This window comes from Polistes dominula, unplaced genomic scaffold (genome assembly GCF_049000335.1).
Source record: "Polistes dominula isolate Pdom_NZ unplaced genomic scaffold, Pdom_raw_medaka contig_16, whole genome shotgun sequence".
Lineage (NCBI taxonomy): Eukaryota > Metazoa > Arthropoda > Insecta > Hymenoptera > Vespidae > Polistes > Polistes dominula.
Window position 1 is genome coordinate 4876822 of NW_028301040.1, and position 14022 is coordinate 4890843.

The window sequence follows — 14022 nt, forward strand, 5'->3', positions numbered from 1 at the left end:
ATAAGATGAAGTAATAGCTAGTACCGTTAGATGGCGGCACATATTCTAGCAGTCGGTAATATGAAGTAATAGCTAGTACCGCTAGATGGCAACACTGATGCTACCAGTCGGTAATAAAATACAGATTTCCAAATATACATTTGTTAAATTAATAAAAATGAATGCAATGTAAATCATTTTTTATATAATAAACAAATGTATTTTAACAGTATTAAAATATTTATTTCTATCTCAAACAAGATTATTATTTTTACCTCTAAACATATTATTGTCTAGATTATTTTTGGTTACTGCAGTTGCATTCTATTGACATAATAATTTACAATCTGGTCATTGATTAAACGCGAAGATAGACTAAATATAACGTCATTGATGATTATTTGAGTAGACACACATATCATATGATTTGAGAATTGTTACTGTCAAATAGAATAGCAAAATATAAAAACAATTGTAAACTTTATATCGTGAAAAACATATTATAACATATTAAAATCAGAAAAAAAATGATATAAACTTTATATAACAACAAAATCATTTTAACCTTATTAATTTAAAATGTTATAATATAAATGTTTACAAGTAATTAATAATAAACAATTTTGATTTGTTCGAAAAAATGGCAACCTTATATCAAACTCAACTTTTAACAACATTAGGAAATAAAACGAAATATTTGGCAGAACTGAAAAAAACATTTGTTCGACCTTTGATACAAAGTAAGATTATTAATTTAAAATTATTGTTTTATTCTTAATATTAATTTTAAATAATATATATTTATTTATTTGATTGAAGTTGCTGTCAAAGCTATTGAACAAGAACATATAGAAGGAGGTATATTAGAAAGAATCAGTCAAAAATATAATTTACCTTTGGAAGATGTAGATGAATATTTTTCAGCTATTTTTATTATTTTAAAAACATATCTTAAATATGTATCGTCTTCTATCAAACCAGCTGAATTTAAACAAACTTTAGAAGAATTAAAGTAAATATACATTTCTATGTAAACATTATTGATGAACATGTAATATTTATATTAATGATCACTTTAATATTGTATTTTTTTGTAGACTTCCTTCTGATTGCATTGAGGATTTATATACCGTTATATCTGGTCAAAAAAAAGCAGATTTAATTACAGGTTTAATGAAAAAAACCAAATTTTTTCCACGTTTGATATCATGCAAATGGCGTATAGACGTTGTTATTTCATCAAAGTATGTTGAAATATTTGAATTGTTAATTTAATTTATGACTTATTGTTTTTCTATATAGTTTGACTAATATACTTTGTATTTTTTGTTTTCAGTGTTTTAAGTAGAGTGCTAGAACCATGTATTATATTGGAATGTATATTTGATACCGGAGAAACTCATTCATTTGAACTCTCTTTAGCACAATTTCATCACTTTAGACATGCAGTAGCAAGTATTCTTGTAGAAATACAATCATTGGAACAACGTAATGCTTTAAAAAATATACAACACAGTTGACAACTATATTGACAACAACAAATATTATAAACTGTTCATAATAAAATTACATATTAAAATAATAATATATAAACAACAAATGTATAATCATACTAGAAATTGTTATAACATTAATTTTTCATTTTGTAACATTACAATAAAAATTATATAATATTTACCATTAAAATTAAAATAAAAAAAAAACAACAATTTTTCTAATTGTTATTAAAAATAAATAAGAATTCAAAAAGTTTCATGTCATGAGACAAAAGTGTCATCTACTTGCAACGAGTGTTAGTAGGTGCTACCAGTGCTCAGTGACGTTCGGTCATATGTACAGTTAAAATCTTACATTGAAATTAAACATTTTTAACATGACATCCTTGTTAAGAAATTGTTGGAAATTATCTCAAAATCTTACTGCAAATGTTCCTAAACGTAAATCATTTCTATTCAATATAAATTCAATATCAAGTTAAATTATATAACGATCTATTTTTTTACCTTAGGTTATGTGAAACCTCTTTCATTGATACGATACAATAGTACAGAAGTAACAGAAGAAACAGAAAAAGTAGAAACTCGACGTAAGTTTAATTATTAATCTTTCTCTCTTTTTTTTTTTTATTGCAAATTATTCTAATTACATTTATATTGTATCAAATAATTTATTGCATAATTATAAAATACAATACTTCAATATATACTTAATATTATCTATTTTTTTTATTAAGCACAAAGATTTTGTTATTGATTATTAATTATAATATTAAACTAATCTTAGATATTTGCGTTTATAGCTACTGTACGTAAACCTAATACTTACATTGATATTGCTCGTTTAAAAGACTTTGGTCGGTATGTTTCTGAATGCTTACCAAAATACATACAAAAGGTTCAAATAATTAATAAGGATGAACTTGAACTCTTGATAGCACCTTCTGGTGTTTTTCCAACAGTGGCATTTTTAAGATGCCATCATAATGCACAATTTAATAATATAGTTGATATTACTGCAGTGGATGTACCTAATAGACAATACAGATTCGAAGTAAGTCATACAATTGTTTTTCTAATTACTCCATCAATTAAATAGAAATACATTTTATTTTCAAATTATTTCAGGTTGTCTATCACTTTTTATCCCTTGTATATAACTCTCGTATCAGAGTAAAAACATACACGGATGAATTATCCCCAATAGACTCAATAACCGAAGAATTCAAAGGTGCTGAATGGTATGAACGTGAAGTATGGGATATGTTTGGTGTTTATTTCGATCGTCATCCTGATCTCCGTAGAATTCTAACAGATTATGGTTTTGAGGGACATCCAATGAGAAAAGATTTCCCATTGAGCGGATATATGGAGGTAACAAGCGTTTAAATATTAAATATAAATGATGCTTTGTTTTACATTATTCTATAAACCTTTTAATAATTGTTATCTTTAGGTTCGTTACGATGATGAGAAAAAGAGGGTAGTAGCAGAACCATTGGAATTAGCGCAAGAATTTAGAAAGTTTGATTTATCCGCACCTTGGGAACAATTTCCAAATTTTAGAGATACAGCACCAGCTGTTGAAGATGTAGTACCGGAACAAACAAAAAAATAAATAATTGGTAATGTAATGAATAAGAATTAATTTGTTCGATTATTATATATTCCGAAAATGTGTTCTGTTAAATATCAGAATCATACGTGAATACATAATATTCATTACTAAGCTGTAGATAATTGACAAGTTGATTGCGATGACAAGTGTTATATTGCAATATTTCGTCAATAAAGTCATTTTTCGTTACATATCTATAGTTATATTATTCTTATAAAGATGGAGTATATATATACTCCAATTATATATATATATATATATATATTATTTACGCATAATATAATCAAGTGCTCATTTATACAAAAAGTACTTGCATATTCATTACAATTATATATCTGTTACGTTACTTTTTATTTTACATTTGTGTACAGACCTATATAAACTTAATTTAATTTATTATTAATTACAAAGTGCTTAAAATCTATCGCGTAGTAAGGCATATTTTCGGTGATTTTGACAAAATTAAAATAGTAAAAACAGATTAATATTAAAAGGAAATCATTTCAATTCACTCCATGTCATAAATCTTTGTTGTTTTCAATAATTAATTGCTGAAAATATGTTAAGTAACAATAATATAAAATACATGTGGTTTTCTATTATGAAATTAATATGAAAAATGAATAAAAATTGAAAAGATCTTAAAAAAATGATACATTTAACAAAATGCATTTATCCATTTAACATAAATAGCACCAACTTCATTACTTTATATTAAGTACTAAATAAAAATCAAACACGCGCGCGCACATTACATACACACACATAATAACAATACGCACGAACGCGTAATGATGTATATATATCTATAATTATTATTTATAATTGAAATTCTTACTTTCAAGGAGCAATAATCCTATGTGCAAGGCAAGGTTTTTTTAATTGGTTTTGTTTGTGAAAAAAGAAAGACTTAATGTCTTCAAAAAGTTTTCCTAAATTTTTATAATACCTCTCTTAATAATTGAATAGTAAATGTGCGTGTAAAATATATACAGCATCACAGTGCTAAATAATTGTCTATAAGTTTCTTTTTTTTCTTCTTTTAATATATGATATATATAAATATTAGTCTCACGATGTTGTGCCAATTTTTTCAAGTTAAATGATAAAGTTCCTAACAAGGATGTCACGATCGATAATCGTATACAATTTTTTGCTCGAATAAATTGTTCAATATATTAGTAAAAAGTTTAGATTACTATACTTTGTCTATTGGGCTGTTAGCTTCTGATTCTTTTGGCTTCTTTTTAATGAAAGGAACAAAGCCCCATAGCATTGAACCTATAACTAAAATGATACCCAAGACACTAAAAATGGGACCGTATTGTACAATTTCTTGATAAACGACACCACAAATTGGAGGGCCTATAAGTTGTAGAATTCCATTAACGAATAAAGAAATGCCATAGGATGAAGTAAGTTTCTCAGTGCCAAGCATATCAGCCATAATAACTGCGGTAACTCCGACGTATATACCAGAAGCTAATCCGAATATTCCACAATATACAGATAATAAGGTATAAGTGTTTGCTGTTGGTAATATTGTTAAGGAAACTCCTGAAGCAAATAAGCCACCAACAAAATACCAATGTTTTGGCATTAAGTTCATATCGGATAATGCGGATCCACCGATACGTCCAATGAGATCTAAAATCGATACGATAGACAGAAGAAGTGGACCCATACTTTTGTCAAACCCTAACGAATCTGCATAAGCTGGCAAATATATAACAAAATTTGTATAACTAACAGCATTTGTTGAATTCGAGATCAATATAACGAGATACATAGGATCTCTCAATAAGCTGAAATCAAAGAATTTGTTTTCCGGCTTTTTGTCTTCTTTCAGTGCACGATCAGAGCCTTTCCTTGTAAACGTACTAGATATTGCATTCAGTGTTAATGTGGATGCATGTACAGGATGTAACGCAGACAACGTGCTGCCATGATGAGGGGTACTAATATAATAAAATGATGAAGTACTAGGAGATTGAGTGGTTGATTTACGTTTTATCAACTTTCCTGTTTCAGCTCCTCTTTCAGGTACTGCGTGTAAGGCTGGTGTACTATGCATTTGTCCAGTTATTTCACGGCCAGTTGGCATACTAATTTTTCTAGTTCTTCCTTGAACCGGAGTATTTTTATAATTTTCCAATGCAACGCTAGACGCGCTTTTTGGCACTATAGGCGAAGCTTTTTCACAGCTCGAGTTGTCGGAAGAAATCACATTATTTTGGTTACTTTCATCTTCAGGAATAGTAATAGCAATCGGTGTACTTTCTACGTTTTTATGATCTTTCGAATTGTGTGATGGTCGTGCAGGAATCATGTGTTTTTCCACTGGATCGTATAACAAAGCACAAGCCCATACGTTTAAAGTAAGAGCTCCCATTATTAATACTGCACCTCTGTAAGAAAGCAAAGTTGCGTTATTTAATTATACTGCAATTATCAAACTGAAAGGTGAACATTTTTTTTACAATATTATTAATAATTAAAGATGAAGATAAAAGTGCATGAATTTGAATCTTACGCAATAATTGAGATGAAATGACACTTGTTATAAATGTATCTTAATATAATGATAATGTAATTTTTTATTCATTTTCAAAAGATAATAAATGATATGTAGTAGGAATATAATAACTTATAGGAATAAAAAGATAAATATCCATTAAATGAGTGTAATCATTTTTAATATTAATAATATATATCTGAAAATCATAATACACATTCACGCACGCACGCAAATATATAACAATTTCTAATGTCTCATTTATATCTAATGAAATATTATATATTACACAAATACTATTAAATATCATGCATTGAATTAATCTACAACTAAGATACTTTCATATTTTCAATAATTAAACTTATACTTATGTAATCACAAAAAACTATATCGATATTATATAAAAAATATAAATATTTAGAATATTTGATTAATTTCATTTTAGATATATACATATATATATATATATAAATCTGTAAAAAAAAAACATTATAAAATTAAGATCACACAAGTAATAAGAATTTTCCTATTAATTGTTTCTGTGTCTTTACACACTGTTGTCTGTAACAAAAAAACGAATAGATAAGAGATAGTCTGCATTATTTAGTACGTTCCATACTCACATTTAAAAAATCTAATTGTTCTCCTGAAAATTATGGAAGTATAGAAGTAAATAAATAATACAATATTACAACAGTGTACTCACCTCAATATTAATTGAAATTAATGAATGTTTAAATATCAAACACTATATACTTATATACACATTCACATTCAAATACACTTTACTGTAATAAGTAAATAGTACTGATATTCTGTAAATTTTTAAGGGTCAATTATACTTTCCAAAAGAAATCTTTTAGATAAACTTTCTTTTTATCTATACAAAACCGACCTCAATAATTTACAGAACAAAGTACTCAACGTAGACATTGTACTATCATATAATAAAATTAAGTCTAAAATTATTATAATTTTGTTAAGAGCATATTTACCTGTAACCATACTCTTGTAAAAGAAGCCCGAGAAGTGGTGGAAGAAATATAGAACCTAAAGCACTCCCTGAGATGCACAAACCATTGGCTAGTCCTCGTAGTCGTACAAAATAGGATGTTACAATATATACTGTTGGAGGGAAGGCCAATCCTGCTCCTGTTCCTACCAATACTCCAAAACTAAAAGTATTATTTTTTTTCATTTTTAGATTATTCATTTGATATTATAAATATTTGAAATATAAAAAGTTATTCAATTACCTAACACACAAAAAGCCAACAGAGTCTGCAAAATAACTTATCATCATTCCCACTGCTGCAGATGTACCTCCTAATAATGAAACTGTTCGATATGAGTACTTAACCGAAAGCACGCTGGATAATGGACCTAAAAATAATATTTAACATTCAATTAATTAACTTATTCATATATATATATATAACTTGAATGATATTTGAAGTTTAATTAGATAAATATTGAAATTATATTTTACCAAGTGAACTGTAGAGGAAATAACATAAGGCAGGAATCCAAGCAGCTGCAGCAGGAGATGCATCAAATACTTTACGAAATTCAACAAATAAAACTCCAAAAGATTTAACCATTCCTGGAATAAGGACATTGACAAGAACAGATGCCAAAAGTACCAGCCATCCCCAGCCTCCATCTGGAGGTACTAATTCTTCTTCCGTTGTCACATCTTTAATCAAAATATAAAATGCATTTAAACAAAGGTATTTTTTTTTTAATTCTTAAAAATAATTACATTTTATAAAAATAATAACATTTAGCAACAGGAGAAACTAAATTTGTAATAGATAAAACTTTACACATAAATTTACCTTCATATTCGTGAATAATAAATTTGTATACGAGCGAGATCAATAAAGCGATTACGATAGAAATAATTTATGCGTTTAATATATCACGTAAATGACCAACTTTTTTCAAGGAAGAACGTTATTTTTAGTAACTGAATGCGAGCAAAAAATAATCACGCACCGTATGTTCGTATAACACGACTGTTTTTCTACATAAATTCAAAAATAACATATTTCCCGCCAAGTACGTTGGCGATCCAAACAATGAAAAACTATACACGCGCGTAACAGAAAAGAACGAGAAAGATAAAAAAAAGTAAAAGGAAGAGAAAAAAGTGATACATACCGTGTTTATTGGTCCCATTATGATTGCTTTTTCTTTCCTTTGTCTTTTCTTGCGAAACCAATTGATAATCTCCCTTTTTGGACTTGTTTGATCCAAACTTGATGTTGATCCCATTGTCTTGATCTTGAACTCGTTGCATTGTCATGAATTTTAAGCTTTGTACTTTACCGCCAATATAAACCGAATACAGAGATATAAAGAAACACGATTGCTGCTAATAAAACTTCCTATCGATATATGATGACTAAACGTGTCAACAAAAACGACGTTGTGACGGGCAATAGATAAATAAAGAGAAGGAAAATAAAATAGCAAGGATGTTAACGGAGGGAGTAACTGCACCAAACTAGTATATACGTTTACACATGAATGTGTAGGTGTTTGTATGTCTGTCACACTACGGGACAATACGATTATCAATGCTTGCAAATCATATAGTCCGCCCTCGCGTCCTCCTCTTCTTTTTTCTCCAACCTCATGAAAGCGAAGGTAGAACACGTTCTACCACTGTTCTCACACCACTTTCTTCCTCGATAGGAACGTAAACATTCGTTTCGTCCGGTCATAGACTTCACCTTCTTCCACGAGCTTCTTTGACAAAGAAGAATAAAATGAAAAAGAGAAGAACGCGCACGGTGTAATTGACCTGATGACGCCAACGAGGAAAGCTCGATATGACGCTTACCACGACGACGACAATAAACCGATGCACCTTTTATTCCCCAATTCGAGTTTATTTCAAATGGCATAAAGAGCGACGACGATATCATGTAGACAAAAATTTGCTAACAGAAGTGCCCTTGTCACAACACGTAACTTAACGAGAGAAACATGAGAGATTCTTTACGAAAGAGGATCCACCGACTGACTGTACCTTTCACTCGATCGTACGACACGAGCGGACTGATCAGCTGTCTACCACGCAGATCTCCCTACCCTGCTTCACCCCACTACTACCAACCGATCCAGTCCTTACCCCCCACTCCTTCATACTCCAGCATGCGTGATCTTTCTTCTTTGTACCCGAAACTGCACGAGTATGCACGAGTTTACATATCTATTTGCCTTTCTATATTTTTTTCTTTCTTTCTTTCTCTTTGTACTATCCTTTATTGCTATCCTTTGTTAATGTCTCTTCCCTATGTATCACGTTTCGAGTAACCTTTTTCTTTCTCTACCTTTTCCTTCTCCTCTCCACCCCTTATAACTCGTAGATTGATAAACTCTCACGTGTCTAGTAGCGTCAGTCTCGTCGATTTCTCCCACTCCTCCTTTGGGCTTTGCACAAGAAACACCGCGTATAGAGGGAATGGAAAATTTGTCAGAAGCACGTGCTGGAAATACGCAAGTTACTTCGTTATTCTTTTTCTTCTTCCCTCTTTACGCTCAGTGAACTTTAATATTTACCACCATGATCGGCGCGTTCCACTTAAAATCCAAGGTACACGATAGACGTACCCGTATATGTTAGAAAAATATTGATTTCGACCATGATCTTCCGTTAAAATTTCTTATGATTTTCTTCTTGGTAAATAGGTGCACAATCAGAAAATATTTTTACAAATGCAATATTGTTTTATATTAAGCTTTACAGATATTTTCTTCATTATAGTTGGAAAATGTGGTTGAACAGATTGTATCGATTGACGATCGATAGACGTGTTAACGATGTAACGTATTTTTTTATCATAAAAAAAGATAAAGAAAATCAAGTGGTTATTACTCAAGGTTATTACGTGTTGCTCTAAAAGTGATAATTTTATTGATAGAAAAAAGAAACAAAGATTTCTTTGTGCATAGTTGAATTCTCTTGCATCAGTTTCGTGAAATCCCAACGCGCATTCTTTAATTTTTTTTTTTATATCAAAATAAACAAAAATATCAATGAATTGTTTGTTTAATTTTAAATTCCAATTACTTCGTCGTAACTTTTATTAATGTGTTATTGACCTGCTGTATTGTACGTACCGTGTGATCGATCTAAAATGTTATTCGATCTTTTTTAAGCTCGTAAAACAACATTTAATTAAATTTCAATTGAGAAAATATTTGAGATTTTTTTCTTGAAAAATCTTATTACGTAATACGAGAATAAAGAATTTATTTTAAATGGTCATTTAATTGTATCAATGTAATTGCAATTTCTAACGTTTTGTACGAGCCACCTTGTGAATTTGAAGAATCTATTGAAGAAGTCGAGTATTATTAAACGCAATAGGCACCACGGTAAACAAGATAACGTATCCCATTGATAAATCTTATTACCATAGCAGAAGGTTCCAAGTCGAAAGTACATTAAGCTATGTTTTTCAAAGGGACAATTTAAACAAAAAATGATCGTTGAACCGTATAAAAAGAAATACAGTAATTGGCATATGATAAGACGCCCCTGTTGTTTCACAATCAACTACAATCATACGACTTTACGATTTATTATAATACCGTAATAATCATTCATATCTCTAGCGAGTTCAAATTTATCATTTATAAGTTCTTTTCTTTTATTCGAATATTTTTAAAAACTTTCATTTAAATATGTGAGAAATAAATTAAATCATAATTTATTTAATTGATAAACGTAACACGCAAGTTTAACTATAGTTAATAATTTTAGGTAGTTAGACAAGTAAAAATAACTTTAGAAAATTGTAAAGAAAAAGGAAAAGAAGAAAATATTTGACTGTGGTAATTGAGGAAACGGATAATACATTTTATGAGTAACCGATATATTTGTAAGCGCGTACACACCTTTTATCATTAGCAATATAGAACATCTTTGACGAACTATGCCGATATCCGTTTTACGCGTGTTATGAAGTATTTGTGCTAGATCTACCAAACTGCGATAAGTGTGCTGAGAGATATTCGATATCTCGTGATATAAAATTACACACGTATTATGGATTCCATGTGATCTAATTAAATGCACATTTGTGCTCTATGAAATATAGTTATTTTATTTTTTAAGTTTTTCCTAATGTAATTCAAGTAGAATGTTATGTACCGATTAACACAAGAAGAAATCTTTCAATTAAATCTCAAAAAATATAAGATAAACCGTTTAAACTTTCATGAAACGAATAAAAGGATAAAAAAACGAAGAATAATGAAGATAAAGAAGAAAACGAAAACAGCAACCTTGAAAATCTTCAAATTAATCACGTTATATGAGTTATCTTATATAAACGTTATCGCCGTTGTTAGTTTTTGTTAATTAGTTGAAACGTTTGAAGACGATGCTTGAAACGATAATTCATACTTTAAGATAGCTGGAAAGATAAAAAGATCATAGAAGATATTTCTATCTTGGAAAAATAAGAGAAAAGAACAATACGATTCTATCAAAAAGTCAATTTCTACTATGATTATTGTCTAGAATGTTCGAAAGCATTTATATAATGGAAAAGTGAAAAAGAAAAGTTTGACAAATGAATTGCTCTACTTGTGACTTAAAATACACACAATTGTTAACAACGAGCGAAGATGAGTCAATTTAAATTCATTCTTATTAAGCACCAATTAACGTTGCGCGATAACATTTGTAGAATGAACTATGTCGATAGAAACTTTGAAAGAGGATGTGCTTTGTATATAAAAGAAACGTTTTGTTATTAATAATATTTTTTCTCTTGAGTAATTCTATTATTTAAGTTATCACACAAAAGGAGAGAGAGAAAGAGAAAGTGAGTAGGTGTTTATTATTTGTTTTTCTATGGGGGATATGACACAACATTGTAAACACAAAAAATATCTTTCGAAGGTCCAATGACTATACTAATACTGTTCTATTTAACTGCTTACGTGACTCATCATTTGTTTATAAATGAAAATGTTTGTATGAAAGGAGCTATTACATTTCTCTAAATTTGTTAACAACACAAAGATAATATTAATAAAATATATAACATTTAGAATATTTTGAAGAAATGATAAAATATTATCGTCAATTACGTTTAACGATATTTTGATTACCAAATAAATACCTCGAAGCAATATCAATTGGGTTACTCTCGGATAATATTTGAGATAAGTGTTTTATGTTACGTGTTCAAACGAATTGTTTATAAAAAGCTAGTAAACAAAACTATATCAATTCGATATTTAATTAACAACGCATAACGTTTTAATAAAATATCTTGTGAACAATTCAGGTTGCGCCTTCTATTGATAACGGCCGCGTCAATGGCCGTCGTTTATTACGTCATTTAGATGACGCAATATAGTTTTGCCTAGCGATGAGGCTCTGCAACGGAAATGTTTTTGTCAACATATTGAACGCAATTGACGTTGGTTCATCATACCCTCGGATTTTCCTTTCTACCGTCGTAAATATTACGTTACGCGAAAAACATAAGTATCGTTTGTGTTCATTACTTCCGCTTACGAAAGAATCGTCTTTCGCTCTTTTTATAATTTTGTTATATAATGCAGATATTTTATAGTTTCTTAAATTTATAATTGTCATTGGTATTTATATAAAACGTATATTGTTCATTCATTCTTATTCGTATATTTAAGAAAATTTTCACTGAATAAAAAAGTTCGCGTAGTTAGTTTTAAATGATCGAATTTATTCGTCTTTACATAGAAGTAAAATAGTGTATCTTTAATCTATCCTATATATATATATATATCACCAAACAACTTTATATAGTTGCTATAAAGAAAATATATGTTTTCTTTTTATGATCTTATAATCATCATAAAATAATATATATATATATATGTGAAAATACATGCGTTAACTTATCCTATCTAATAATGAAATTGCGTTAACGGTAACACAAAATCATTGTACTTTTTTTATTTTTTTTATACTATAATTTTGGAAAGAGATTCATTTAAGCTTTTACCTCTGCGCTATTGCTATCTTCAGCGGAATTTGCCTTACTTTGTTGCTTGATACGGTAATCTGATAAAGCAGCCTTAATCGCATCTTCTGCAAGCACTATAAAATGTACAACCATATAATTACTTGATATCATTTTCTATAGTACTTGTATTATCTTTTATAAAAATATTCTTATATTCTTTGTATTATACATACTTTTGAAAATTAAAAAAAGAGAATATGTTTACTTACTCGAACAGTGTAGCTTGACTGGTGGTAAACAAAGTTCCTTCGCAATATCTGTATTCTTTAATTTCAAAGCTTCATCGACCTATAACAAAATCATTCACATAATGATATATAATATTTTCTAATTATGGAAAGTAATAGAAATGTAGGTAACATACTGTTTTTCCTTTCACCCATTCAGTAGCTAGAGAACTAGAAGCGATAGCTGAACCACATCCAAAGGTCTTGAATTTAGCATCAATAATTTTTCCATCTTTATCTACTTTGATTTGCAGTTTCATAACATCACCACATGCTGGAGCACCTACAAGACCTGTGCCTACTCGTGTATCATTTTTGTCCAATGAACCTACATTTCTAGGATTTTCGTAATGATCTATTACCTGCATACAAGTAAATAAAATAATTATAAGTAAGAATTCGTATTTTTATATTAATTACAAATATAAGCATATATTTCATAGAAGGCAAGTTTTAACATATTTCATCTTGCCATCTTTCACGTGATTTATGATAGCACTGCCCAAGTACTGTTCTCACGTGAGAAGTGACAAACGACCGATAAGGATTAATAAGTAAATATTGATCATATTAAAGTATTACAGCTATGTCTGCTGCATATCATACGCAGCTTGTATGTGTATGTAAAAACACACGCTTGATTTATTTTAGAATTATAAAGACTTATATATAGATTTAAATTGACTTAATATATAAAATTAAAATAGAATTATGCAGTTTGTCGCAATAAGCATTATAAGAAAATTAATGACAAAATAATGTATAAATTTAACCTTAATTTACAAGTTTTATGAAAATTATACAAAAGCCAAAAATGCATGTGTTATGTACATATAAATACAGATTGATTAAAATTAAAATATACAAAATATACAAAAAGTATCTCACGATAGGTTACAACTAAAAAAACACTTACATTTGGATGGTAAAATAAAGCAGGAACACTACGAGAAATAGTTTTAGAAAGCCCGTTAAGGGTTTTCGGCAAAGAATTTAGCAGAGACATTTTGTCACATCAGAATTATATTCGGTGTGCAAAGCTTGTATACAAATCTCAACTCTAAACACTCTTGCAATTGCATCCCATTGCACAATAGTACGAAATCCCGGTAATCATATACGTTGTAACTATAAAGGTTAGAAATATATC

At 29.1% G+C, this 14022-nt stretch overlaps 4 protein-coding genes across 4 annotated transcripts; 2 read left to right on the top strand and 2 right to left on the bottom strand.

Annotated features, from left to right (window-relative positions):
- Window positions 1–365: 365 nt before the first annotated feature.
- LOC107066174 (COMM domain-containing protein 5) lies at window positions 366–1682 on the top strand. Its single transcript, XM_015320533.2, has 4 exons — window positions 366–719; window positions 799–991; window positions 1077–1223; window positions 1316–1682. Exons 1-4 carry the CDS (start codon window positions 620–622, stop codon window positions 1497–1499), a joined length of 624 nt encoding a protein of 207 aa, XP_015176019.1. The 5' UTR covers window positions 366–619; the 3' UTR covers window positions 1500–1682.
- A 76-nt stretch (window positions 1683–1758) lies between these two features.
- Window positions 1759–3284, top strand: ND-30 (NADH:ubiquinone oxidoreductase core subunit S3). Its single transcript, XM_015320532.2, has 5 exons — window positions 1759–1916; window positions 1988–2065; window positions 2279–2529; window positions 2604–2849; window positions 2932–3284. Exons 1-5 carry the CDS (start codon window positions 1853–1855, stop codon window positions 3091–3093), a joined length of 801 nt encoding a protein of 266 aa, XP_015176018.1. The 5' UTR covers window positions 1759–1852; the 3' UTR covers window positions 3094–3284.
- hrm (solute carrier family 16 member hermes) lies at window positions 3124–12176 on the bottom strand. The gene is made up of 5 exons (XM_015320541.2): window positions 7772–12176; window positions 7098–7304; window positions 6865–6991; window positions 6604–6783; window positions 3124–5501 (listed from the first exon to the last, which is right to left on the bottom strand). The coding sequence occupies exons 1-5, from the start codon at window positions 7914–7916 to the stop codon at window positions 4292–4294; spliced, it is 1869 nt and encodes a 622-aa protein (XP_015176027.1). The 5' UTR covers window positions 7917–12176; the 3' UTR covers window positions 3124–4291.
- A 145-nt stretch (window positions 12177–12321) lies between these two features.
- IscU (Iron-sulfur cluster assembly enzyme) lies at window positions 12322–13997 on the bottom strand. The gene is made up of 4 exons (XM_015320543.2): window positions 13789–13997; window positions 13010–13234; window positions 12855–12933; window positions 12322–12719 (listed from the first exon to the last, which is right to left on the bottom strand). Exons 1-4 carry the CDS (start codon window positions 13876–13878, stop codon window positions 12613–12615), a joined length of 501 nt encoding a protein of 166 aa, XP_015176029.1. The 5' UTR covers window positions 13879–13997; the 3' UTR covers window positions 12322–12612.
- Between the last annotated feature and the right edge of the window lie 25 nt (window positions 13998–14022).